Source organism: Schistocerca piceifrons, chromosome 2, assembly GCF_021461385.2.
Source record: "Schistocerca piceifrons isolate TAMUIC-IGC-003096 chromosome 2, iqSchPice1.1, whole genome shotgun sequence".
In the NCBI taxonomy this organism is placed as follows: Eukaryota; Metazoa; Arthropoda; class Insecta; order Orthoptera; family Acrididae; genus Schistocerca; species Schistocerca piceifrons.
This window is the reverse complement of record NC_060139.1, coordinates 574,665,777-574,692,131: the sequence shown is the minus strand read 5'-3', so window position 1 is coordinate 574,692,131 and position 26,355 is coordinate 574,665,777. Positions and strand designations below refer to the sequence as shown.

Genomic DNA, 26,355 nt, shown 5'->3' with positions numbered 1-26,355 from the left:
GTTTGTTTCCAATGGAGGTGCAGGCAATTGAAGGGGTTTGCCTGTCGAAGCAAACAGTGTCTCGTCGAATCCTGGACATAGAAGCGGATTTAGAGACACAGCTCAAGAAAAAGGCGGAGAGCTTTGTTGCATTTTCGCTAGCGCTTGACGAAAGCACCGACATATCGGACTGTGCTCAACTTGCAGTCTTTGTGCGTGGTGTCGACATGGACCTGCAAGTAACTGAAGAACTCTTGGATGTGGTACCACTCGATTACACCGCAACAAGACATGACATTTTTGAAGCTGTTTGTGAATCAGTGGACAATATGAATTTGCCGTGGGATAAGCTCCATTCTGTAGTGACAGACGGTGCACCACAAATGATCGGGCGTCACCAAGGTTTTGCTTCTCGTTTGAAAAATAAACTCAGGGACGAATTCTGGAAAGACATTTTGACTCTTCATTGTTTTATTCACCAAGAGGCACTGTGTGCTCAAACAGTAGAGCTAGGTGGCATAATGAAAGATGTCGTGAAATGTGTGAATTTTGTGCGGCGTCACGGTATGAATCATCGCCAATTCAAAGGATTCCTGAAAGATATGGAAGCAGAGTATGGGGATATACCTTACCACAGCACAGTTCGTTGACTGAGTCGGGGAAAAGTTCTTGATGTTTTCTTTGCCATTCGTGAGGAAATATCCCTTTTTCTCGAAATGAAAGGGGAAGAAATGTGTTGTCTGAAAGATGTAAAATGGATATCAGACCTGGCGTTCCTAGCTGATAAAACTATTCATCTGAATAATTCAAATGTCACTGCAGGGCAAAGGGCAGCTAATCGTTGACATGCACGACCAGATCAAAGCGTTCATGGAAAAGTTACGTTTATTTGAGAGGCACATGAGTAATGGACATTTAACGTTCTTCAGTCATCTTGCTTCTTTAGAAATACCTGAAGGTACTACTTTCGGCGATTACCAAGCAAAGTTAAAGCAGCTCATCGCGTTGTTTGAAACACGATTCCGAGACCTCACTAGTTTGGAAATGGAACTTAAGGTGTTCAGCACTCCTTTTTTAGTTTCCCCCGATGACTTGTCACCGTCACTTCAATTGGAGATAATTGATTTGCGAAATTCAACTTTGTTGAAAGAGAGGTACTACAACACGTTGGATTTGTCACGATGGTATCGTTCATTACAGCAAAAAACATTTCCCAAGCTTCACAACAATGCCGCTCAGATCATGTGCATGTTTGGATCTACGTATTGTTGTGAGCAGCTTTTCTCAGTAATGAAAAGAGTAAAAAGTAAGGAACGATCGTTTCTTCAGGATGCAACAATGAAGGCCATCCTCCGCATTAACTCTGCGAACACTTTGACGCCTGATATTTCCAATCTTGTAATGAAAATAAAATGTCAAGCTACAGAGACCCAATAAAGTTAGTATGTAATTTCTTGTAAAACAGTTGTTTCATATTTATTTCCTGAACATCATATTTCCTGGTGTAGCGTGTCACCACGTCTTAGCAGCTAAGAGTATGAGGTTGTCGATCTTGTAAGACGCAGCTGGCACATCAAAACGCTTGCCTTGCCGCCTGCCTCAGCCAACCGTGCCACGTGTCGGCGTGCCAGCCCACTTGACTGGTTACAGCGAGCGACACGGCTCCCTGGAGCAGGGAGCGCTCCGCAGCTCACAACGGAGCCGACGAGCTGGAACAGCCTGACTTAAAGGCTTCAGCACAAATTAGATAAACTCAAAACATTCCCAAAACAATGCGGAAAAACATTTAACTCAAGTCACACCCACGCTTCTCTGAGGAATCTCTGTGCAACTGGGGTGAGGTGTACATCCCAGAGGTTGCCCACCAATTATTCTTTCCACCTCTTAACAATATCTCATTACTGACTTGATAGTCTGAGTGACTTTTCAGATATGGTGTACGATTTTCAAATTTTCACAGGTTTTTTTATGTAATAATCCTATTCATTATGAAAATTGTCCCTTGCAAGTCCTCGTTCATGTTAAAATTACTTTCTCCCCTCCTTTTCCTTTTGAATGCACTTGGTGACTTTTGACCCAACTTTTCTCTATTGACCTTTCATACAGATTTATTAACTTTCTTATAATTTGTGAATTTTTTGGCTACAAAATGGGGCACGCCAAATACGTTGTTGCTTTTTCACCTTTCTTCGCGCATTTGCAAGCAATGGAATACAACGTAACATATGATGCATCATATGTATTCCTGACCTTTTCTTTTTTTCCATAAACTTTTTCATATTATTAAAGTCTGGGCGTATGACATTTAATTAAGATGTGTAGATACTTCGATACATATAACTAATAATTTGAAGATGTAACTACTATATTTGTATGTAGAACTCAACATAAAATAATAATTAACTACTAGTTCAGAGTAAAATTTGGAAACGATAGCTCTGTAGAAGTTCCTGTCACTTAAATTTAGAAACTGCACATGTTTCTTCCAAAAATTTTCATCAAGCAGAGAAAAGTAAGAACAGTAATGAAACCTCAGGAACTGGAAGGTAGTTTGCCTTGCATTAAGCCAGGGAAAATAGCTGCGAAAATCTTATACTCACTGATAACTGAATTGGTTTGTGCAAGGACAGTAATACGTTTCCCAAGCCTCATTGTTCCTCCCATTTGTCCAGTATTGTGTTCTGGCATATCAATCACAACAGGATGTGGAGTCTCTGGATCGATTTCGGTGGAATTAGCTTCCTGAAGTTGGAGATTGTGCCTAAGAGATGGTGAACAAATGTACATATCTTTTAGTATTATAACCATATGAGAGATGAATCTGCAGTTACATGAATTAATCAGGACATCCAGCACAGACGAGTTATTCGTCAGTGACAAGAACTGTATTCTGATAACCATTTAGGCATAAAGAAGAAAAATACAATTTTACAAATGATTCATTTAATACTTCACAAGAATAGGCTGGTTAGGATTCTAAAATAATTACTGCAATTTTGCTAAATCTAAACTTAGGAAGATAATAGTAATATGTAAGTGAAGCTGCAATTTGAATATTATGGAACAACAACTGGCCAATTTAAAATACATTTTAATAAAGAATATGTATAAAGGTAGCAGAATCTCACAATTTGCACACACTATTTTCTAAATTTCATTTTTGCTCTGTTTAACTTAAAATTTATAAAGCAAGTAATAATGATGATATAATAATAATAATAATAATAATAATCACGTAACCACTTAAAAATTTCGACATAAGCTGTTCTACACGCAATGTGGAGTAGCATTTAGAGTGGCTGGCCAGCTACCAGTCACCATTTAAAACCCCATAACCAAATATATTTATCATTTGTAGAAGGTTCTTGAAACTTGTTATTTTTGTAATGACTGCATATTCTGGAATGTTTTGTGTTTGTACAAGGATGATGAAAAAGGTTCCGTCTGAAGGCCAAACAGTCTAGAATCAGTACGCCAATCAGGCAAAATTGCCAGAAGCGTTGATGCAATCAACCCACCGACGTACCAGGTTGAAGATAACATCTGGTAAAACAATTGTGTTCTGCTGCATGAAGAAATCCAAAACTGCCTGTTGCATATCTTCATCCAACAGGAACTGACGACACTTCAGGCCTTTTTTAATAAACCGAAGGTACGATAACTGCATAGGGCTGGGGTTCAAATGTTTCCAACTTGATTTGGTGTAACTTCTGCATTACGACATTTGCAGCATGGGAACATCTCTTATCACAAAGCAGCAGCACCCCTTGTCACACCATTCCACAATGATGGTTTTCGACAAACAAGCTGCCCCATAGACATTCTTTATTATCTGATGGATAAAAAAGATGTCTATCCTTTGCCACACATTGGTGACATCCTTGACTGCTTGAAAGGCGCAAGATTTTTCTCTGCTATGGACATGCAGACAAGCTAGCAAATCAAGGGTGACAAGACTAACAGTAGAAAAGATTGCCTTCGTAGCACCTGATGGCCTGTTAAGAGTTCAAAGTCAAGCCATTTGGACTATGAAATGTCCCAATCACATTCAATTGTATGAAGAGGTCAGGGCTGTCAAAATTTATTAATGTAAGAACTATCTTGATTGTCAAACTCTAATGTAAGGAGATGCACAACACGTGTGGCATACAATTGGTGGAAAGTAGAGCAAACGAAACTGTCAACACACAGAGATGAAACTGGTGCATCTTAGCCATGGTCACAGCCAGGCTGATAACATATCTGTATGCAATTCCAGTAAATGCAACCACATGGTGGAAAAGGTTGCAAGACTGCCATGTCTGAGAATCATTTTCAGTGGACATTTCCAGAAATTACAAAGACCTTTGGTAGCATTAGGAGAAAATAACACTGCTAGAGAAACTCATTCAGAAGCCTCTGAAAAATCAGTGTATAGGCAATTAGTGCAATGGACCAAGTTACTCGCACTTGGAGTCCGTACCATGAAGCAATGATTACCAGGAAGCAACTAGTACAAAATGTAAGTCTTTGCAACTAATTACTATAAAGTGACATTTCAATGCTGATGCAGTAAGAACTATGAGAACTCTGTACATAGCTGAGGGAGGACAATTGTTTCCAATAGGCACCTAGCCAGTTATCTCGAGTTTTCTGCCTGTTGAAGAACAAGCTCCACAGTGTGCGTCTAGTAGCAGCAATGAGTAATAGTTGATATTCTTGTGTGTCAAAATATTGGAAGGTACAAAGACTGACTCACACTTGTCACCTATCGTGTACAATTGCGTGTGTCGCAACAACTAATAGCATTTTCTGTATTTCAGAACATACAGAGGAACAAGTGCCTGCACTTATCTCCTAGTGTAAATAGTAAATCTGACTGCGTGAGTTGCAACAACATTTAATTATTCTTTTCTTTGTATCAGAATAAAGACAGAAACAAGCACTATCTTACACTTGCCTCCTATTGTAGTTAGAGTATCTGATAGTGTATTGTCAGAAAAAGTTGCAAGCAGAGCACTTATCTACGATAGCAAAACGTAGAATTCAGGAGCCAGCAGTTGCTGGAAAGAACTAACATATAGTGTTACAGTGTAATTGTTGATGCGGAAAAATTCACATCCACTGTAAGACACACCTCGAAATTGGAAACCAGACTGTTGTTACGCTGAATCTTTCAATTGTTTATACCTTTATTCACTTCCACAAAGCCAACAGTTTCTCCTCTCCGTTCCTAAATCACCTGTGCTAAGACTTCAGCCTGCATTGTTGCCAATGTTCTGATTGTGCCATGCAGGCCACACCTTCACCCAAAGCTGGTGATAGAATCTGAGCTGGGATGTGACACTGATTCAACACCTTAAATGATAGAAGCGTCTTTGCAGACATTTGAAGAACATTTAAATTGCCTGACAACCATGTTTAAGTGTGTTCAAAGTGCAGGCTTCTGCCTCAATTCAAAAAATGCCTCTTTGTCAACCAAGAAATAAAAACCTTTGGGCACCTAGTTAATGGTGATGGAATACACCCTGATAAAAAGAAAATAAGGGCATCACACACACACTGACTCCTCAGCATATCTGTGATATGAGAAGTCTATTGTAGTGCAGATTCAGGATGGTCCCAGAAAGGTGACAGCTTCTGCCTCCAGAATACTCTCCAACGCCAAGATGAACTGTTCTACAATCGAGAAAGAGTGCCTCGCAGTTGTCCAAGGCCACCAACAAGTCTTGGTTGTATTCATTTGGCATACAGTTCATCATTATGATGGATTACGATTCTCTAGGCTAGCTCTCTAGCATCAAGGATCGGTCAGATCAACTTGCAAGAAGGGCACTGAGACTTAAGGAGTACAAAATCGCGATAGTACACAGAAGCGCATGTCACTGCAAGAAGCCAACTGCCTTTCGAGGAATGCTTTGTTGGAACACAGCAGCACGGATGAAATCTCATCGCTGCATTTAATGACACTGCTGCTTAACAGAGGGAAGATCGAGCACTGCTGCAAAACCATAGAAGCCTTGAAGAAGGGAGGAAGAAAGAAGCAAAGGAGAAACAGAACACAGCACATGAGAAATTATGATTCAGAGGGGCAGAAATGGTTGCTCACCATCCTAGCTCATCTATGGCCAGCTATCCTGCAATATTTCCATGGTGCTCCCACATCTGATCACTTGGGATTGGTGAAGGCTCTAGAAAGAATCAGAAGCAAGTATCACTGGCCACATGACCCACTGTAAGGAATGCCAGTGACAAAAGTGCCATGATTGCCTCCAGTACATTTGATACCAATTTCACCTGAAGCAATGCCATTCCAGCAGACTGGAACTGACTGCTTGGAAAAGTTTCCAAAATTGGCAAATCAGAATCTAGGACAATAATCTGTGCTGACTACTCCTGCTACATTGTCACCAAATCTGTGTAAACTGCTTAAGCTATGGAAATGGCAAGGTTTCATTGTCATTTCGAAGCAAGGAGCACCTTGTGTGATGATCTAATTGTAAAAAAGTTTTCCAGTTGACACTAGCATCAGCAGTAATCTTTGTGACATCTTACAGGACGTTAACTGCTTACCACCCACATCTAAATGGACTTGCACACAGTCCCTGGATGCCCAGGAGAAAAACAGATTGCTATAATGCCGAGCGGCAAGTGAAATACAGACAGACTTGATATGGATTTTTACACCCGTGCAGAAATTAGAAGTATCATGAAAGTTACTGAAACAACTACAGCAAGCCGTATTGTATCCTTGCTGTTCATGTCAGTCGCAGACGACCCACAGTGCCCAAGACACTGACCTTGTGTATTTGAATTGTGTGCGTGTGCGTGTTCGTGTTTGTTTTTGTTCTCCTATTTTGTCCGAAAGCTTATACAAATTAGTATTCTTTTTCACTGTGCCTGTCACTGACTCAACGTCTTCTCTACAAGGTGAGTAGGATGCTATGCTTTCTGTATTGTTCTTAAATTCATCCTCGTGTACTATTTCTTGAAAATTTTGGAGAAATCATCATCATAAAAAAAGAAAAAATACAACACATTTTTTGTAGCAGCTCTTCTGAAGTAGAAACGAATGAAACCTTCCACTAAAATAAATAAATAAATAAATGAAAGCATATGATTCAGTACAGACTCTCCTCATTCTGGTTGGAACTGAGTGAAGCACTGCTTTAGAAACTGTAAAAAGACTCCTCTGATGACAATCCAAGAGTACAAACCTCCATTCCACAACATTCCAGAGCTGTAAAAAAAGGTAAAGCTGTCGTCAAACTGAAGACTGGTCTGAACACTACAGTGCTTTAATGGGCAAGGTCCTCTCGGAGGTGGTACACCACTGCCTTACTCTTGACGTTTCATCTTGCTTACCCAGTCAGTCACTTGGGGAGCTACAGTTTAATGTGGACGCCGATGATGATTCTAGGTATTATTCACTTTGACGAATATCGTCAGAAGAGAAAGAAGTGATCAATGACAGATTAAAATTCAAGAAATGACTGAATATTGAACATATGAGCTTTGGATTTTTAGTCTGGCAATGGCATGAGCCAATGAAATGGTGTACAAGAGTCTAGAGTGATGGAGCCTGTTTGTCAAGTTACTTCCATACTTTTCTATGAATTCATAGGTGCAAATATGTTTAAACTATCTCAAATTTGTTACTCTCACATAAAGCTACCCACCATAAAATTCTTTATTTCTATTCTGTGAATCATGACAACTAAGCAACACATTTATCTTTCCATGAAGGGATTTACACACAGTCCTTAGCAGCACATCTACATTGTGCCTTTTCTACTGGATTTCATTGTTTGAGTTTGCTGCTGGGTAAAGGAGTGTTCATGAAGCAAACGTGTCTATAACTTCAAAAATAAATTTGTATTACTGGTTTTGCTGAACTAAACACAGCATATCAAATGCATAAAACAATCCAACAGTCTGTACCTCTGATTCTAAAGAAATATTTGCAGTTAAAACAGTGATCTCAGTGGAGAAATTAATTTTAGTTATATGAGCTATACACCAACTTATCTTTCCATTACATTTTCTAAAACGAAAATGGTGATTTCATCAATACTCTAAAAAGTAACTTTATTACTGTTCGTACCCAAAAGGTGCAGGGTGTCCATAATTAGAGTTCCAGTTTCAAAACACTGTAGAAAGAGAACCACAGCTCAGAACGACATCAAATATGAACATATTATTGACAGAGGGGGAAATGTCATGTAACAAAACAAATTTAATGAAAATTTGACCAACGGATGATGCCTCAGAATATGCACACCAACAGATGCCCAGTGCATGAGTGTTCCTCAGTTAGCATCCGAGGTGCCCAATGTGACTGTCTCCATGAAGGATCACATGAAGTTGATAGAATCCGTGCAGTATACAGTGGCCGATGCACTGTAAACAATTTTCATCCAAAGCACTTTGAGAGTTAATTCTTTTGCTCAGAACGGGAGGCTGATATAGTTTGCAGACTTTTGGCCAGTCTGAGACAACAGAATCGAGGTGCTCGCGCTGTAATATTTCTCAAATGATTTAGCAGAAACTATATGCATTACTTGCACCTTTATATGTCCGCTTCTTAATGATGTGCCCACCACTTCGGTCATAGTCATTATGATTTTGTATTTGGTGCATATTACAAAATATGTTGCTGTGTATGAAATTTAGCTAACATACTGAATTTTTCTTTAGATTTAGGTGGAGGTCTCTATCCCAAATCTCGAGAAAATTGGTCTTGTGTAGCACGCTCATTTGCGATCATGTGCAACAGCAATAAAGCCAGAATGAAATATCCATAACATTCCTCATATTTCATTAATGAAATGAGATACTGAAACACGATTTTGGCAAATGATAGCAAGAGAAGAGTATTTCATCATATGGTTATTATGCGGAGCGTCATTATCTACTCTGTTATTCCACCAACTACAAACTTTTTTGATGAAAGAATGTAGTTTTAAGAGCCATCAATAGCTTGGGAAATGAGAAATGCTGTGGGTTTTGAAACGTGAAGGAATTACACATTTATTTTTGTACCGAGGATGCACTTTTTCATCGGCTGTTGACTTTACTTGACCTCAGATCCTCACTTAATAAGCTTAATACATCACTGTTTCAGAATTCTCTTGCAATTGTGTTCTGATCAACAAATTAGTGAGGTGACACTGTGTAAACTCCACTGTGTTTTGGTGGATGTAGCAAATTCTAACATGCCAACAAGAGAAATCTAGGTTTTACTCAAAATTCATGACTCACGACACTTCTCTGAAAGTTATAAATGGTTATCAAGGCACGCAAAAATAAATAGCTACTGTTATTATATTTTCAGCGGAACTCATTTTAGATATGAGCCAAAGCAGAGGTGACTGTGGATCCGTTTGAATGGTCATCAAGAAAATATAGGTGTGTACAGGCTCCACTTAATATTTACAAAAAATGTGAATGTAGGCTTCAGTTTAAAATGGTACTTTCCCTCCAGTGCTCAGCATTTCCCGTAAACCACCTGCCTGCCATCTCACTGTTACCGCCCTCTGCACACATGCCCTGCCGATTTTGCATCTGCCGAGCACATTATTCAACACACACTCTAAAGCTATTTTAGAAGAGAAGTGACTGTGCACTAGTCGCCCAGTAGAAGTTCCAGACATCAAGTCTATGAAAAAAGGCATTCGTCTGATGTCTTATAGTCTGTAGAAAATAACAAAATTTGTAAAGACAGCTTCTTTTGAAGTGCAATGTGGCAGAGGGACTAAAGCAGTTGATCTGCCGTCTGTGGAAGATGTGGCCACAGCATTGCAAGCGGGCTTGAGTGGCAGTTTGGAAACGTGTAGTGCATGGGGAATTGCCTGAACATAGGGCATGCTGGTGAGCACTGTGCATGGAATGTCCTGCATTGCTATCCACACAAAATTAGCCACGTTCAGACGTTGCTTTCTGTTGACCGGGCAGCAAGAAAAACGTTCACTTTGGAATTTCTTGCTCACTTGGAAATGGACAATGACTGGCCATGGGATATTCTGTGGACAAACAAAGTCCATTTCCATCTCCAACAACATGTCAACATGCAGAATTGTAGAACATGGGCAATGCTTATCAACCGGTACCACTTCTTCTGCGAAGGTGACTGTGTGGTGCAAGTTGACGGCATTGATTTTCATAGGGATGTACTGTTTCAAATAGATCAGTTCTACGGGTCCTGTTACTTGTACCACAACCAGTTAACACTATGAGAGTCTTATGCACACCAACATCATTCCTACTCTTCAACAGTGCCAATGTCTGGGTAGGATCATTTATATGCAAGATGGCACTACTCCACACATTGCACAGCCAGTGAAGTGGCATTTCAGAAATGTTAGAATATCAGCCATCATTTCTCTACAGCCTAGTCATCCAGTTAACCTGATCTTAATCTGCGTAGCTTCTGGCTATGGGGTTGTCTGAAATGTGTGTTCATGCCACCACTTACGAACATAGCTGAACTGAAGATGCGCTCTGTGCAATGCATTCTGAATGTGATCCCCGAGACCCTCCGATCTGTTGTAGAACATGTTGTTTCTCGATTTCAACCTCTGGCAGAAAACGGTGGACAGCATGTTGAGAATGTCTTGCATCAGTCTCACAACAATCAGAAAGCTATGTCATTTTGCTTTTATGCAGTTTTTGGTAGCAGGACAATTAAAGACCTATGTCACTTTACTTTTTAAGCAGTTTTTGGCATCAGGACAATTAAAAACCAATTTTTCCCAACCAACGTGGTACAACCACATGGGATGGGCTTACCAAACCAACAGTGCCACAGCTGCCGGCTGCAGAAATTGTAGTATCAGGCGCACTGAAAAATACACACTAGCAACGTCATCTACTAGTAAATTTTTTTACTTAGTTTTGTTTTTGTTTCACCACATTTCCACCTACATCAATAACATGCTAGTAATTAAAATTTGACCTTATTGCGAGGATTGATTCTCTGTCTACGGTGTTTTGAAACTGGAACTTTAATTACAGACACCCCGTACTTTGAATATTGATAGGATACCAACCTAAACAGTAGACAAAAAGAAAAAGATACTAAATGCATACTAAAGGTCTTGGGTACTTCTCCACGAAATTGGAAGAAGTATATGTTCCATAACACAAAGAGAATACTTAAAAAGAGAATGCTAAACAGATAAATAAAGACTACAACAAAGAAAAAAAAAACATGGTACCTTGCAAATTCAATGACTGCTGCCTGCAGGCCCAAGCAGATGCCAAGGAAAGGTTTTGCACTTTCACGACACCACTTACACGCTGCAATCTTGCCTTCCATTCCACGTTTGCCAAAACCTCCAGGCACTATCACACCACTGAAAATGATACACAGATAGTTTTCAAACTTAAAATTTTAACATCATTACTGTAAATTGGAAGATACATGTCAGAAACAAAATGCACTGAGTTTACGTACCTGTCAATATGAGAGTGAACAGTTTTTTAATTCCGAAGATTGTAATGGCAAGTCCTTATATGCATATATGCAATGGAAGAAGCTAAGGTAAAACCTCACTCTATAACTGAGATGTGGAGTGACTGTCAGGCATATAAACAAGACTGAAAATGATGAGAGGTGGTTTCATGTGGAGTGGGCAACGAGGGGAAGGAGACAGGAATGAGGGGAAGGAGACAGGAAGGACAGGGGGAAGGTTGAAGTTAGGGATGGTTGACAGTGGAGAGTGAGGCAGCTCATGCACAGGAAAGGAATGCAGCACCAGTAAACTCCCTGTGACACAGGGGCAGAGAGGGGGGAGGGGGGGGGAGGGGGAGATTGCACACCACACACAATGATGAGGAGAGTGCTGAGGTAGAGGATGAGGGATACTGTCGGAAAGATGATTTAAGTGTAGAATGAATCAAGCAAGAACCTTGGCAACATGGATGGAGCTAGCTTACGGCCAAGAGGTTTGGAGGGCCAAAGGATGTGTTGTACAAGGCTGTAATCAGAGTGGGAAAGAGTGAATATCTATCAGATAAGCACAAAGACAAACAGACAGATCTTCAGGAGGAATTAAACAATTCACACACAGAAACTGTACCAAAACACTATTTATTACACTGCACCTTGTCCTTTTTTTACAACATAAATACAAATCCTTTAGCACTCTGGCTGTCTGTGTACTTGCAAATTATTCCATTATATGTTTGCACTCCAATCACAATAACCATTCAACAAGCTAGCCACTACTTGACTACTACTCCAAGATTACAACAAAGCAAAGATAATATACCATAATGCAAGGTTACCTCCTGCAGATAAAATCAGAATCAGAAACGAGTATTATAAATTAACTTATTTCACAAGCACTTTACACTAGCATGGTCACAGACAGCTCTAATTGCATAGTACTAACACGACCCTGTTCAGGGTTTATGATTTTGCTAATACTCTCTCATTTCCTTTGTTGTTTGATTTTGGTTCTTCTTCTTTTATGTTTTTATAATTTTGGCTTTTTCAGTTAAGATACCAAGATGGGCAGGTCACAGGACTCCCATGAGGTAGCCCATGCAGTCTTGACAAATAGCAGCTGTTGGCATGACACGAGTGTTGGAGGTTGCCGTTACCTCTCATTGTGCTTGACCTGAGAGCTGTTGGTAGCGGCATTCCCCACATGTGGAGAGACGTGCCCAGCTGACCCCACCTGTGGCTTCTGCAGTCAGTCAGGAGACCTGGCCCTTCACCTGCACAGTGTTGCCTTGTGGACTTGGCTGAGCTCGCTGCTGAGTGGAAGGGAGTGCCTCTGCAGTGCCCTCTGGATCTTCTGTTGGTTTTGATGTGTTGTCAACTTGAAGTGAAACAAACTGGGCCTAAGTGACCTCTCGTAACACAGTCATGCACACTTTTAAAGTCTTTATGAACACATCTGTATTCAGTATTCTAGCTGTTGCTACAACATAATGAGGCTCGCAGTCTGTCCTTTCTGCCAATCCATTAATCTCTGTAAAATATGTTCCTCTCTTTTTTCAAGGCATACATGATGTTTTAAAAACAGTTTTGAGTCCTCTGTCTCATTTGGTTTTCCTGTCTCATCCATGATTTCTCCTCCATTCTTCGCCGTACCCTTTCTCTGTGCACTTTCCTTTAATGGTATTTTGGTCAGTTTCCTCTTCTTTAATAAGGTTATCTTCCTCTTGAAGATGCTGTATCAAACTGCAGTATGTTGCATAATCTATTTGTGCCTGCTCCCCACAGTCTTCTTCTACCATACAGAAGTATATCTATTTCAAGCCACCGTATGGTGCTTGGTAGAGGGTACCTTGCACTACTATTAGTCATTTACTTTCTTATTCCATGTGGAACTGGAGCAAGGAAAAAACTACTCTATATGCCTCCACAGAAGCCCTAATTTCTCTTATGTTCACGGTCCTTACGCAAAATGTACACTAGCTGCAGTAGAAACATTCTGCACTCAGCTTCAAATGCTGGTTCTTTAAATTTTCTTTATACTGTATTCCGAAAAGAAGGTTGGTTTTCTCTCCATGGATTTCGATTTGAGTTCGTGAAGCATCTTCATAACAGTTGCATTATGAGCAAACCTACTGGTAACAAATCTAGCAGCCCGCCAGTGAAATGCTTTGATGTCTTCGTGTAATCTGACCTAGTGGGTGTCCTAAACACTTGAGCAATACTCAAGAATGGGTTGCACTAGTGTTCTACACTCAGTCTCCTTTACATAAGAAACATTCTTGAGTACTGTTCAAGTGTTTAAGACCTCCACTACGTCAGGCTATAGGAAGATGTCAAAGCGGTTCACCGCTGGATTTGTTACTGGTACGTTTGCCCATCATTTCTCCCAACCAAAGTTGACGATCTTCCCTACTACTGCCTTACCTGCTCTTTCCACTTCATATAGTTTTGTAACATTACACTACACATTTCACTGATGTGACAATATTAAGCAGCACACTACCAATGCTGCAACTGAACATCATACATATAAGAATGTTTTTCTTACTCATCTGCACAAACTTACATTTTTCTACACTTAAAGAAAGTTGCCGTTCTTCACAACAATTAGAAATAATGGCAGTTATCTAGAATCTTCCTACAGTCACTCAATTCCCACACACAACAGCACCGTCAGCCAAGAGTGGCAGATTGCTGCTCACCCTATCTGTCAGCTCATTTATGTATATAGAGAACAAGATCAGTCCTTATGTGCATAGAGAATAAGTGGTCTTATCATATTTCCTTGGAGCACTCTAGACAATCTCGTCTGATGAACACACGCCGCCGAGAACAGAACACTCGCCGCCGAGAACAACATACTAGGTTCTATTACTTAAGAAATTTTCGAGCCATTCACATATCTGGGAACCTATTCCACATGCTTGTACCTTCATTAACAGTCTGCAGTGGAGCACCATGTCAAACGCTTTCTAGATATCTAAAAACATGGAATCTGCCTGCTGCCCTTCATATAAATGCTTCCGTATTCTCTATCATTTTCTTTTTAGATGTAATCATCTGCTCCCTTTCACCCTTCCACGTCTTCATGGCATCCACGTCTTCATGGCATCTTCCCTATAGTTAACCTCCACTTGGTGTTCAGTCATTCCATCTGCTTCTAATATGCAATACATATAAACATGGTGCTACTAAACTCTCCATAATATACCTTTATCCTTGTATTTTAGCTACACTTGTATCCACTGGCTGTACATTGCTCTTTTCTTTTGGCCCTTTACTTTGCCTAGGTCAGTATTCACTCCGATTTTTTCGTTCGTACCTGTAGTTGCTTCAGTTTGGTCTTTTTTTCATAAGCCTGGGTCCATTTTCGGAGTTCCTACTTAATCATCAGCTTCTAAATCCTCTTGTCTGACTGTCTTTTCCCAATTCGTGAAATGATGGCCATAAAAAATGATCTACATTCTTTTTTAAATTTTCTCCATTGTTCTTCTATAGTTTGTTCCTCTTTTCTTACCTACGATCCTTTTCATTTTATAAATCTTTTCTTATCCATTGCCTTTCCTTCTCTTTCTTCTCTTTGTATTCCCATTCTTGCCAAAATTTTTGCCACCATTCTTCAAAACTGAGTTCACTGCACTTCTTGCTTGTTTCAGCTGCAATGAGTAGTTTCATAATAGTTCACCCTCAACAGTTTGAATAAACACCTAAAGTACAGTTCCAATACAGCTGAACAAAGTTCACTCTGGATTGTCACCTGTATTTTACAATCCAAAAATAATACAGTTTCAATCAAACGTTTTATTCCAATACTTAGTAGCAAAACTGCAATTTTGTTTCCTATGAACTTACTTCTTGTAGTCTTTAACTGCTGCTGCTGTTGTTGTTGTTTCCTCCTCTTTGATGCTAAAGGCTGCTCAATCACAATCTCATGTTTCTTCCATCGTTTAAATCATGTGAAAACAATTCATTTATTCAGTTCACCATTTGTTAAACACCGCCCCATTCCAGCTGTGTGGCCTGCAACACCTTCCCCTCCACATAATGGGGATCAACTCGCCTGTTGTAGGCACATGCCTCCAGCACTTTTATGATGCCAATTTTAACGGCTCTCTCAGTTTATCCTCCCAACTTTGTTCCTCACCGAGAATTGCCCGGTCATGGCAAGCACTTTTAAGGCTCTAATTGTTGAGGGAACAATAAACACCAGTATAATAAACACAAAGTCAGAAAAAATACCAATCATTAGAAGGAATTAAATAATTCTTCACGTGCAGCACTTGCATCAAAACACTATTTATAATAATATAACTTGCTCTTTATCACAATATAAATACAAACACTTCAACATTCTGACTATTCGTATACTTCCAGACCGTTTTATTGTATCTGGCACTCCAGCTGCAACAATCATTCGGCGTGCTAGCCACTATTTGACGCTGCTACTCAAAGATTGCACGAGGGAAAAGATGTCACCATAAGGCAACAATACCTTTTGGTTGCAAGTATATTTCCCATCTCTGTAATTCAGAACAGCTGATGTTTGTGGCAAGGATGCAAATGATATGAGTTGTGAAGCAGCCACTCAAGTGAAATATCTTGTGTTCACCGTGTGTTCAAACTGTGCTGAAGAGCATGATGCTTGCCCATCTAGTGATGGAGTTGGCCATTCACTGTGATGCTACAGTTCGGTAGTTAAGCCCACTCTCTTATTCCACACGTTTTCTGTCTCTCCCTCCCATCTTATTGTTGTGCGGGTTGTGTGGGGAGAGGGGGGGCGGGGGAGGGGGGCAGAAAGGAAGTATCTGGAAGCTTAGACACAGTTTTGGTCTTATTTATGTACCAATCAATCACTCAAAGCCTCAGCATTACAGTGAGTTCTTACCTTAGCTCCTTCCATTATTAATTTCCAACACTGGACTGAAAAAAAAATTTTCAAAGTTGGTTCTTTCAGAAACCTTGTTACGAAATTATGGATGGTTTAGTCTTCAATACTGTTTTTCATCATTATGAAATGTCAGCCTTTCTAAGCTCTATGAAATTCTAAATTTACCACTTTTTGACAGTAATACTGATGTATATTTGAATTTAATTAAAAATCTGTGCCAACCCAGCTCAGCAAAAATAGCATAGCACTTAAATTATTTTACTGACATGAAATATCAAATAAATTAAGCAGTCTTTTATGTAGTTTTTATAGTAGTTGGCATCTCCAAATACTTTCACAAACAGATAGATTATTTTTGTAAAGCTTCTTGGATACACTTCCAATCAGGCAACTGCAATAAATTCTGTTCTGTGGAAATATATGAAATAATTCAATTTTTAATGTATGTGCACTGAAAACATAGGTGGGCAAGCACACAGCCTACTTCCTACCATTCACATTTGGCAGCACTTCCTCTTGCCTTAGAGAAATCAGCGATAGAATTATTGGTAACAACAATGGGAACAATCAATACAAGACCCATTCATTAACACAGTTACTGTAATCTGATTAACATTACTTGGTAGTTGACATCTGTCACTTGCCACTACAATGTTGCCACATCAGCTGCTGCCTGGTTAAAGATGATATTCAAACACTGCGGGGTCAGTGCTAAAGTGCCGTTACATACAATATGGAATAATGTTTGAAGCCACTGTGATCAGCTATGAGGGTAAAGCTAGGTGCTCTGTTCACAGCTGATTTTTAGTGACACTTGAGGGAATTGAGGCAGGCGTATCTTGTAGCCCTGAATTTACACTTGTGTCCTAGCCTAACCACAACCTCCTGATGTGCAGTGCATCCAGGAATTGACAGTCAACAACCTGTTGCAGAACCACTATTCACACTAATTTCATTCACAGTGATTAAAGATGTTCTCTACCAGCAAACTCGAGCCACAAAAATGTCAGTTTCAGCACTAAGAGGGAACTGTAGTTTCTAGCTTTCATTAGTTATCCTCCACTCTCTACATGCGCTACCAACTGCTAAGCACCCTGATTGGCCTTTGTTACAAGTTACAGGCGACAAACATATTCCAAATGAAAAAAAGAATGATAGGAAGAAAAACCAGTTGCAATGACAATTAGGTACCTTCAAAATATTTGGCCACACACAATGGTGTGTGGAGCTGGTCTACTGTAGGCCGATCTCTGTAATGATGATAATTGAATATATGAACACCAAATCACATATTGTGCGGAAGGATCCAGCAGTTTGGCTAGGCTGTGTATGAAATGGTACAGCCATTGTGCCTATGTTGTTTCTGGCGTGGTTACCATGTCTGATGAAATAGGCCACCTGAAAGTGAACTGACAATTTGTTGTCACAGTCTGGCTATGTTGAACAGTTCGAGCATGACGATGAGCACTCTGATTGGAGTAAACCAGCTTCAATGTGTGAAGTGTCAACTAACAAGTAATTTTAATCAGACTATAGTTGCCTCACTATTTTTTATGCATATGTATGTACTTTTTACAGAATAAACATAAAAACTGAAAAATAAAATCAGACCTTTTTCTGGCCAACTAGCAAAGATCCATACAAACATTAAATAACAAGATTTGCTAAACTTATACTCCAACAGTCCAGTTACATTAGTGAAACCGTCACCTATGTTGGGCGTAAACATTCAACAACCACTCGCGGATGGTAGGTGGCAGCAGCAGCAGCATTGGAGAGTATATAAAGTGTGTCTGGGATGAGGTAGGAGGGAGAGGGAGGTGGGGGTGGGGTGAACACTGCAGTCATTGTCACAATGCAGAACTGGAGCAATTTATCTGATGTCCAGAAGGGCATGACCACTGGTTTTCAGGCCACGGTTGGAAATATTTCTGAAACAGCCAAGTTTGTAATCTGTTTGCATGCCGCTGTCATTAAAGTATACCGTGCATGGCAAAATGGCATTACCAAAAACTGTTACCAAGGCAACTATTGTGCATCACAGGCAATAGATGACGGGTGAACAATAGATGTGAAAATGTGTATGGACAAATAGACGTGCACCAGTTGAGCAACTGACCACCCATATTAACCAAGAGGCCACCAACAATGTCTTTTCAACAAACATCCAGCAACAGTTGCTGCATATTGGCCTCTGCAGCAGGCACCTGGTTCACGCACCCTTGCTGACTGCTGCTCATCAGCAAAAAGCCTAGAATTTGCATGTCAAAGCTGTAAATTGACATCCACTGATGGTTGGTAGGTGGCCTTTTCAGATTGATCACACTTTATGCCCCATCAGAGAGATGGCAGTTTGCATGTCTGGCATGAAACATCTGGAAGCAAACACTCTGCAACAATTGTCAGAAGGGTCCAGGTCAGAGGAGAGAGTGTTATGATCTGGGAAATGTTTTCGTGGCATTATATGAGTGATCTCATCATTCTCGAAGGCACAATGGATCAACACACGAATGAACCTATCTTTGGGGATCATGTCCACCTCCACATGCAGTTTGTGCTTCCTCAACACAATGGCATCTACCAGCACGACAATGCAAAATGTCACATATCTCACAGCGTATGCACGTGGTTTGAAGAGTACCAGCATGAGTTTACCATACTCCCCACATTTAAACCCAATTGGGAATCTGTGGGACCACCTCGAAAATGCCATTACGCCATCCTATGCTGAAAATTAAAGTGCACTTTTCCTTATGCCTGGGTGGTTACAAGGAAACACTTAACATGCTCCTGATAAAGGTAATCTGAGGTAAGTACGAAGTTCAGTATCCCCTGCCCCATCCTCCCAAATATTGTTTGGAATAATATATACTCTGTTTATTAGAACAATTATTCAATGTAAAACAATCTTTTAAAATTAAATAATACTGTTTCAATTAACAGACCACAAAAGGACCAATAAACGGCACATTCCAGTAATTATACTATATACTTAATGCTGTTCCGTACTGTTCTTTAAGGCAAGGACTTACTCGCTCTCACACAATTGGTGCCAAGATTCATGATACTTCGCTGGCTCACTGGCTTTAGTAGCTTCTTCTAAATTTGCTGCTTCAATGTACTGAAAAAGAAGTTGCAAAAATATGATTCTCATGCTTTAAAGAGAAATTAATGCAATTACAATTTTCTAATATTTTTATATTGTCATGTTTGATGCCAATAACTGATGATGATATGATGATGATGATGATGATGATTACAATGACGACAAATTTACGAAAGCACAGGTACAAGCATTCAACTTCATTTTCATTCATTTCCTTCCTTCAGTAGTTCATTAAAATGCATGAATGGTAAATGAAGGGTAATATTTATTTACAATGTTAATTAAGTCCAAAATTAACCAAAACACCACTTACAAAACTGGATTATGTTACACGCATTTAAGCTCTTGGCCATTATGAACAATATATGTAATGAGTCACATTTTCAAAAGTTTAATACGGCTTACAGCCAACAAAATCTTAGTGATATGATCCTCTATTGTACTCTTCTTTTTATCTACCGTTTCAGTAAAGCTCAGGTAGATGATAGTAAATTCTGATGTCATGTGACACAAACTCTTATGGGGCGGAGAAGTTTAATATTGTTTTTGAAAAATCATTATTTGGCATTATGGCACATCACCAAAAATACCATTTTCAGTCAAACGACAGACCATCCTCTGGCATCTGTAAGCCACAAAAAGACCATAATTATGCACAATGATCACAAACCTAAAACTACAATCATTACCCACAAAACATTCGTCACATGCATCCACTTATGACCGTTTGCATCTTCCTCAATGGTAATAAGTATATTATCCATATCAAAATTGTGCACAGCAGTAAAGTACTCTGTATCATGCAAATTGTTAACAGGATGTAGCATAAAGATGAGTCTCTTGTATCACAAAAAGTGTCAAGCCTATTCTGTAAGTACAGGTTATGCTATTGATGTTACAGATGCTCACTGTCCCGAATTACAGTCTTTTTCGTAGCATACAGATACCTGACAATGGGGTGGTTTGAATGAAATTTGTAGTTTCAAGAAAGTAACATATACAGATATATAGTCAAATTGTGATTATTCAAACACATGTAAAAGATGTACATCACCATCTCCTTAAAATAACAATGTTTGCCAGGAATTTGATGAAGCTTAGAAACTATTACACAAGAGTAACAACAGAATAACTATTGTGAAACTATATCCTCAATTAAATGCATTATGTAATGGAACTAAACTGTGTGTGTACTTTTTAACAGTACATAAATAGTATAAGAGAAATTTTTTTTTTTAATTTCTCCTTAGATATAGGCAATGTACTCGGCAATAATTCTCTGTCCTCAGGTCATTCTCTTTCCACAGCGGTTCATTTATTTCCTGTGCTAATTACTGATTGTTCTTAGTTAATTCTATGCTTTCTGCCAATTTTCTTGCTGCCACTGTCTTGTTCTAACTGGTTTCTTCAAACTCATCTATTACTAGCACATATATTTCATTTATCTTCTTGTTACACCACCCAACCCCCTTTTTTTTTTTTTCAGCCCAGCCTCAAAAATATTTTTGACCCCTCACTTCAGGATATTACAAAATAACAAGTCACCACTCTCCCGTAAGTGTAATTCGACTTTTTACTATAACTACATATTACATATTCTATACATGACTAAGCATTTAGCATTTGATTCCATAAATTTTCTAACAAGTTTCTTTGTTTCCCCAGTAAATTTAGCTTCCAAAGGGCAAAATCTTTAAGATAAATACGGTTTTAACTCATTTCTTTCTCAGCAGATTCATTTGCCCTTACAGACTAACTTCACTCAGGCAACTGTGGAATATTAATTTTTCTCCCATCGAATTCAAAATTTTAATGTTGCTTTCTCACACCAGTCTTACATACAAATTTCATTTTCAAAAATTTACTTACTTTCACTCTGAGATGATATCCAGCACAAACAGCTGCATGCTGTAGGGCCTTAGTTACTGATGCATAAGAGTCCTCCAACTTCGTGTATTTGCCAACAAGAGCAATTGTTACATCTTTACGGAGTGTGTCTACCCTGTAAGTTAATAAGATTTATTGTCTGATTATAAGTCTTTAAGAAGATTCTGTATCATCCTGGGATAAGATACCTATCAAAAGCTAAAGATTTTAGACACGAAATTTTCTGCCCACAAAATGTATTATTTTTTGTATATATCCTGATAAGGCTACCAACAGCTTTGATCTTTCAAGGTGTACTTTTATCATTCTAGTATTGATCACCTCCCTTGCAACTTAAATTAGTTACCATGAACTGAAAGTGTGTGTTAACAAGTATCAGTGTGGCTACTCAAACCAGAAAAAAAGAAAAATCCCTAAGAATTCCAGGTGTGGGGGAGGAAGATGGTGTCAGAAGATACTGACAAATTAATGGTGAGCAGGCGTGGGCGGTATACAGCAATATTGACTTTTCTTTCCTCTCAGTTGACTCATACTAGCCACAAGCAGTAGTTTAAACATTTAACATAAAACCCTGTGTTATCCTGTTTTTATTATTTTGACTCAAGTTTAAAATCCTTAGCATACTCGGGAAACTTAAGAATCAGTATCCCATTTATATCCATTTCATCACTGATAGTTACCTGTTCGACCACTAGATAATATCTGGTACGAGATTTGTGGTTTGGCTGTCGTGTTTTGGTTGAGGTGGTTCCCAACAGATATCATATTTACTGTGTGCAGCTTTGTAAACTACACAAAAAACACACACTTTCTGACTCTCTCCTGTATTGCTGTTTAGGCAGCGCTTTGTAAAGAGGATTACTATAATGATCCTGAGTTTGACACTGAAATTAGCAGCTCAGAAAATGAAGAAGAGTGTGATGTTACTTCATTAGAGAGAAAGTGATGACTGACTGTCAGATGAGTGACAAGTTATCACCAATGGCATGAGATAAATACATCCAGCTCCTTCAAGATTTATGTTCACAGGAAACTTGTGAAATGGATTATTAGACTTCAAGTTTCACGATATTTTAGTCAAGTACACTCGGGATTTTATTATTAGTGATTTTCAGAATTGTTGTAGCTCATTATTTTGAGCTTTAAAAGCAGTTTTATATGTTTATATGTTATGTTGTCGTTCATTATAGGATTTTCCAATAATAAAAAAGTATTATTTTGTGGAACACAATTTGAAGAGAGAGAAAAAGAGAGAGAGAGAGAGAGAGAGAGAGAGAGAGAGAGAGAGAGAGAGAGAGAGAGAGATGGTAATTAAGGGATTAACCAATGTACTTCAACCAATAACTTACACTGAAAATTATTCATATAATTAACACACTTTAAAATATTAAGTATTTTAAAGTTTGTGATTTATAAAACTCAACATAAAATTAAATTTCAATACTAGGTTAAAAATGCGCAATTCCCTGAGTTTTTTGAAATTCCTGAAGTTCCTTGTGATTTCCCTGATTTTTCCAGGTACAACTTAATTTCCAAGAATTCCACATTTTCCAGAAGAATTGAGACCCTAAGTATTCTCTTTTGGGAGACTAAGCAGACATGGCTCTGTGCTGTATCCAGAAGAGCTTTAATACAGTTTTATTTCTCCTCTTCTGTTAGTCAATACCTGGCACAAATTAAAGCAGACATAAGAGTAAGCAACAGGATGCTACAGATTTAATGCGATTTAGTGCCTCTGGACACCCTGTAAGCCTCAATGAAAATGTCATGTGTCCAAAAACATAATGTATTATTAATAAAGGCTGTACCGTAAATCATGGTAACACTGCTTTGTAGGCGACATGATACAGGTGAATATGAGACAAAGTGAAGCACTTATCAAGCAACTGAGGAGGTCAAAAGTTTATAACTTTTTTAAACATGAATCAGTTGATATTTTGAAAGCACAATAACTAACAGCAGACACATGTAGTGTCAATAAGATAAACTGTTTCGGAAGAAGGCCTTTTTTTTATCTGATAGCTTCAAAGTTTAGCCTCTCTGCGTCTCAACGATTTCTCTGCGTGTTGAGTTGTAATCTGTACTTCACTTTCATTTTGCATGAGTAGCACTTGAATCACAAGAAAAACTTTAACACTACTGGATGATTGAAAGCAAAGAGGGTTTAAGGAAGGCTGTTTCAACACCGATGCATAGGCCTGGGCACTGCGGGGCACCCATCAACTCACACGAAGGCAGTTGGCGGCTGGGTAGGCTAACCACCATGCAGCTCCAATGCATGTATTCTGTGTATATGCTAGCCACCTGGCTACCCCAGCTCACAACTTCCAGAGCAGACCAGTAACATCACGTGCACTGCAGCCCAGCCGCCTGACAGTCCACAGTAAGCTGTTTGCACACCTGTGCCCGGGAGCACCTGACCGAACACGTGTGTGCACACAAGCTGGAACAACCTACTTTTAATGCATATCCTATTTGAAATGTATACAAATGATGAGTATCCGACATCACGTAATCATGAGAAAATTGGCATCAAAGAAAGTGCTTTACCAATGCAAAGAATTTTAAAAGACACTGATCGTAAATACTTTAAAAGTAATAATGGAAGAAAATCTGTAATGGAACAAAGAACTTCTACCGTATCTTCCTTCGCCGTCGGCGTTGTCGTGGTTACCGTGAGACACCGTTATACCAAGAGGAAAGGCGCGTCGATCTTAGAGCATGAGATATGATGACCTTAAGCCATAGACAACACACAACGGTCACGGTAGCACCTGATTCCAGAATAGCTGCAGTAGTTAAGATCTACGAACTATCCCCTGTTGACCAGGTCCCCAAAACTTAACTCGTAACGAGTTCCCTTCAAAGCAAATTGTCATACGATCGTCTATAAAGGCTTCGTACAACGAGAGTACGTGTTACAGTTTATGGAATAATAACAGATACGACCAAACTGTCTTGTCTCTTCTGCTTTATTTAACATAACTTCGTTCACAGTTTCATTTCGCATTCACCACTCATTCACCGAAACCCTTTGATGAACAGTTTTGGTTGCATAACACCAACAGTCAATGATAATGATACAGCTTTTCTCCTTTTTATAAATTGAAGCCCGCTCTCGGTGATATAATAAAAAAAAAAAACCGGTCTCAATACCGCGTGCCTCGTGAGACGCGAATAGACTTATCCTGGAATTGACCGCCCTGTAGGTGTACTCAATTTAATGACCACACTTCACTGTCCGCTATTTCGCGTAACTGAATGTCCATTTGTTAGTCTGATTATACACTGTAGCTATTTAAAATTCGCCCCTATATTTTTCACAATGCACAATTACAGGTGTCAAACCCCAAGTGATAAAGGCTTGTATTCAACTTCAGTTCCCTCTAGGTTTTGTACATGAAGCTTTTCTGTGTGCTACACACTCTGCCCGCACTGAAGGGGTATCTGTTCTCTTCATTTTGTGTGATATATATATATATATGGTTATAATAGAGGGAAACATTCCACGTAGGAAATATATATCTAAAAACAAAGATGATGTGACTTACCAAATGAAAGTGCTGGCAGGTCGACATACACACAAAATTCAAGCTTTCGCAACAAACTGTTGCCTCATCAGGAAAGAGTGAAGGAGAGGGAAAGACGAAAGGATGTGGGTTTTAAGGGAGAGGGTAAGGAGTCATTCCAATCCCGGGAGCGGAAAGACTTACCTTAGGGGGAAAAAAAGGACGGGTATACACTCGCGCACACACACACACACACACACACACACACACACACACACACACATATCCATCCGCACATATACAGACACAAGCAGACATATTTAAAGACAAAGAGTTTGGGCAGAGATGTCAGTCGAGGCAGAAGTGTAGAGGCAAAGATGTTGTTGAATGACAGGTGAGGTATGAGTGGCGGCAACTTGAAATTAGCGGAGATTGAGGCCTGGTGGATAACGGGAAGAGAGGATATATTGAAGAGCAAGTTCCCATCTCCGGAGTTCGGATAGGTTGGTGTTAGTGGGAAGTATCCAGATAACCCAGGCGGTGTAACACTGTGCCAAGATGTGCTGGCCGTGCACCAAGGCATGTTTAGCCACAGGGTGATCCTCATTGCCAACAAACACTGTCTGCCTGTGTCCATTCATGCGAATGGACAGTTTGTCGCTGGTCATTCCCACATAGAATGCGTCAGTGTAGGCAGGTCAGTTGGTAGATCACGTGGGTGCTTTCACACGTGGCTCTGCCTTTGATCGTGTACACCTTCCGGGTTACAGGACTGGAGTAGGTGGTGGTGGGAGGGTGCATGGGACAGGTTTTACACCGGGGGCGGTTACAAGGGTAGGAGCCAGAGGGTAGGGAAGGTGGTTTGGGCTCCTACCCTTGTAACCGCCCAAACCACCTTCCCTACCCTCTGGCTCCTACCCTTGTAACCACCCCCGGTGTAAAACCTGTCCCATGCACCCTCCTACCACCACCTACTCCAGTCCTGTAACCCGGAAGGTGTACACGATCAAAGGCAGAGCCACGTGTGAAAGCACCCACGTGATCTACCAACTGACCTGCCTACACTGTGACGCATTCTATGTGGGAATGACCAGCAACAAACTGTCCATTCGCATGAATGGACACAGGCAGACAGTGTTTGTTGGTAATGAGGATCACCCTGTGGCTAAACATGCCTTGGTGCACGGCCAGCACATCTTGGCACAGTGTTACACCGTCCGGGTTATCTGGATACTTCCCACTAACACCAACCTATCCAAACTCCGGAGATGGGAACTTGCTCTTCAATATATCCTCTCTTCCCGTCATCCACCAGGCCTCAATCTCCGCTAATTTCAAGTTGCCGCCACTCATACCTCACCTGTCATTCAACAACATCTTTGCCTCTACACTTCTGTCTCGACTGACATCTCTGCCCAAACTCTTTGTCTTTAAATATGTCTGCTTGTGTCTGTATATGTGTGGATGGGTGTGTGTGTGTGTGTGTGTGTGTGTGTGTGTGTGTGTGCGCGCGCGCGCGCGAGCGAGAGAGAGAGAGAGAGAGAGAGAGAGAGAGAGA

At 39.9% G+C, this 26,355-nt stretch overlaps 1 protein-coding gene across 1 annotated transcript in view; it reads right to left on the bottom strand.

Annotated features, from left to right (window-relative positions):
• LOC124775032 (CTP synthase) overlaps positions 1-26,355 on the bottom strand; it is an 85,937-nt gene that overhangs the window by 21,327 nt on the left and 38,255 nt on the right. Inside the window, exons 7-10 of the mRNA XM_047249803.1 lie at positions 21,271-21,403; positions 19,328-19,416; positions 11,175-11,312; positions 2,580-2,740 (exon numbers count right to left, since the gene is read on the bottom strand). Coding sequence (XP_047105759.1) covers positions 2,580-2,740; positions 11,175-11,312; positions 19,328-19,416; positions 21,271-21,403 — 521 coding nt within the window. The remainder of the gene's footprint in view (positions 1-2,579; positions 2,741-11,174; positions 11,313-19,327; positions 19,417-21,270; positions 21,404-26,355) is intronic.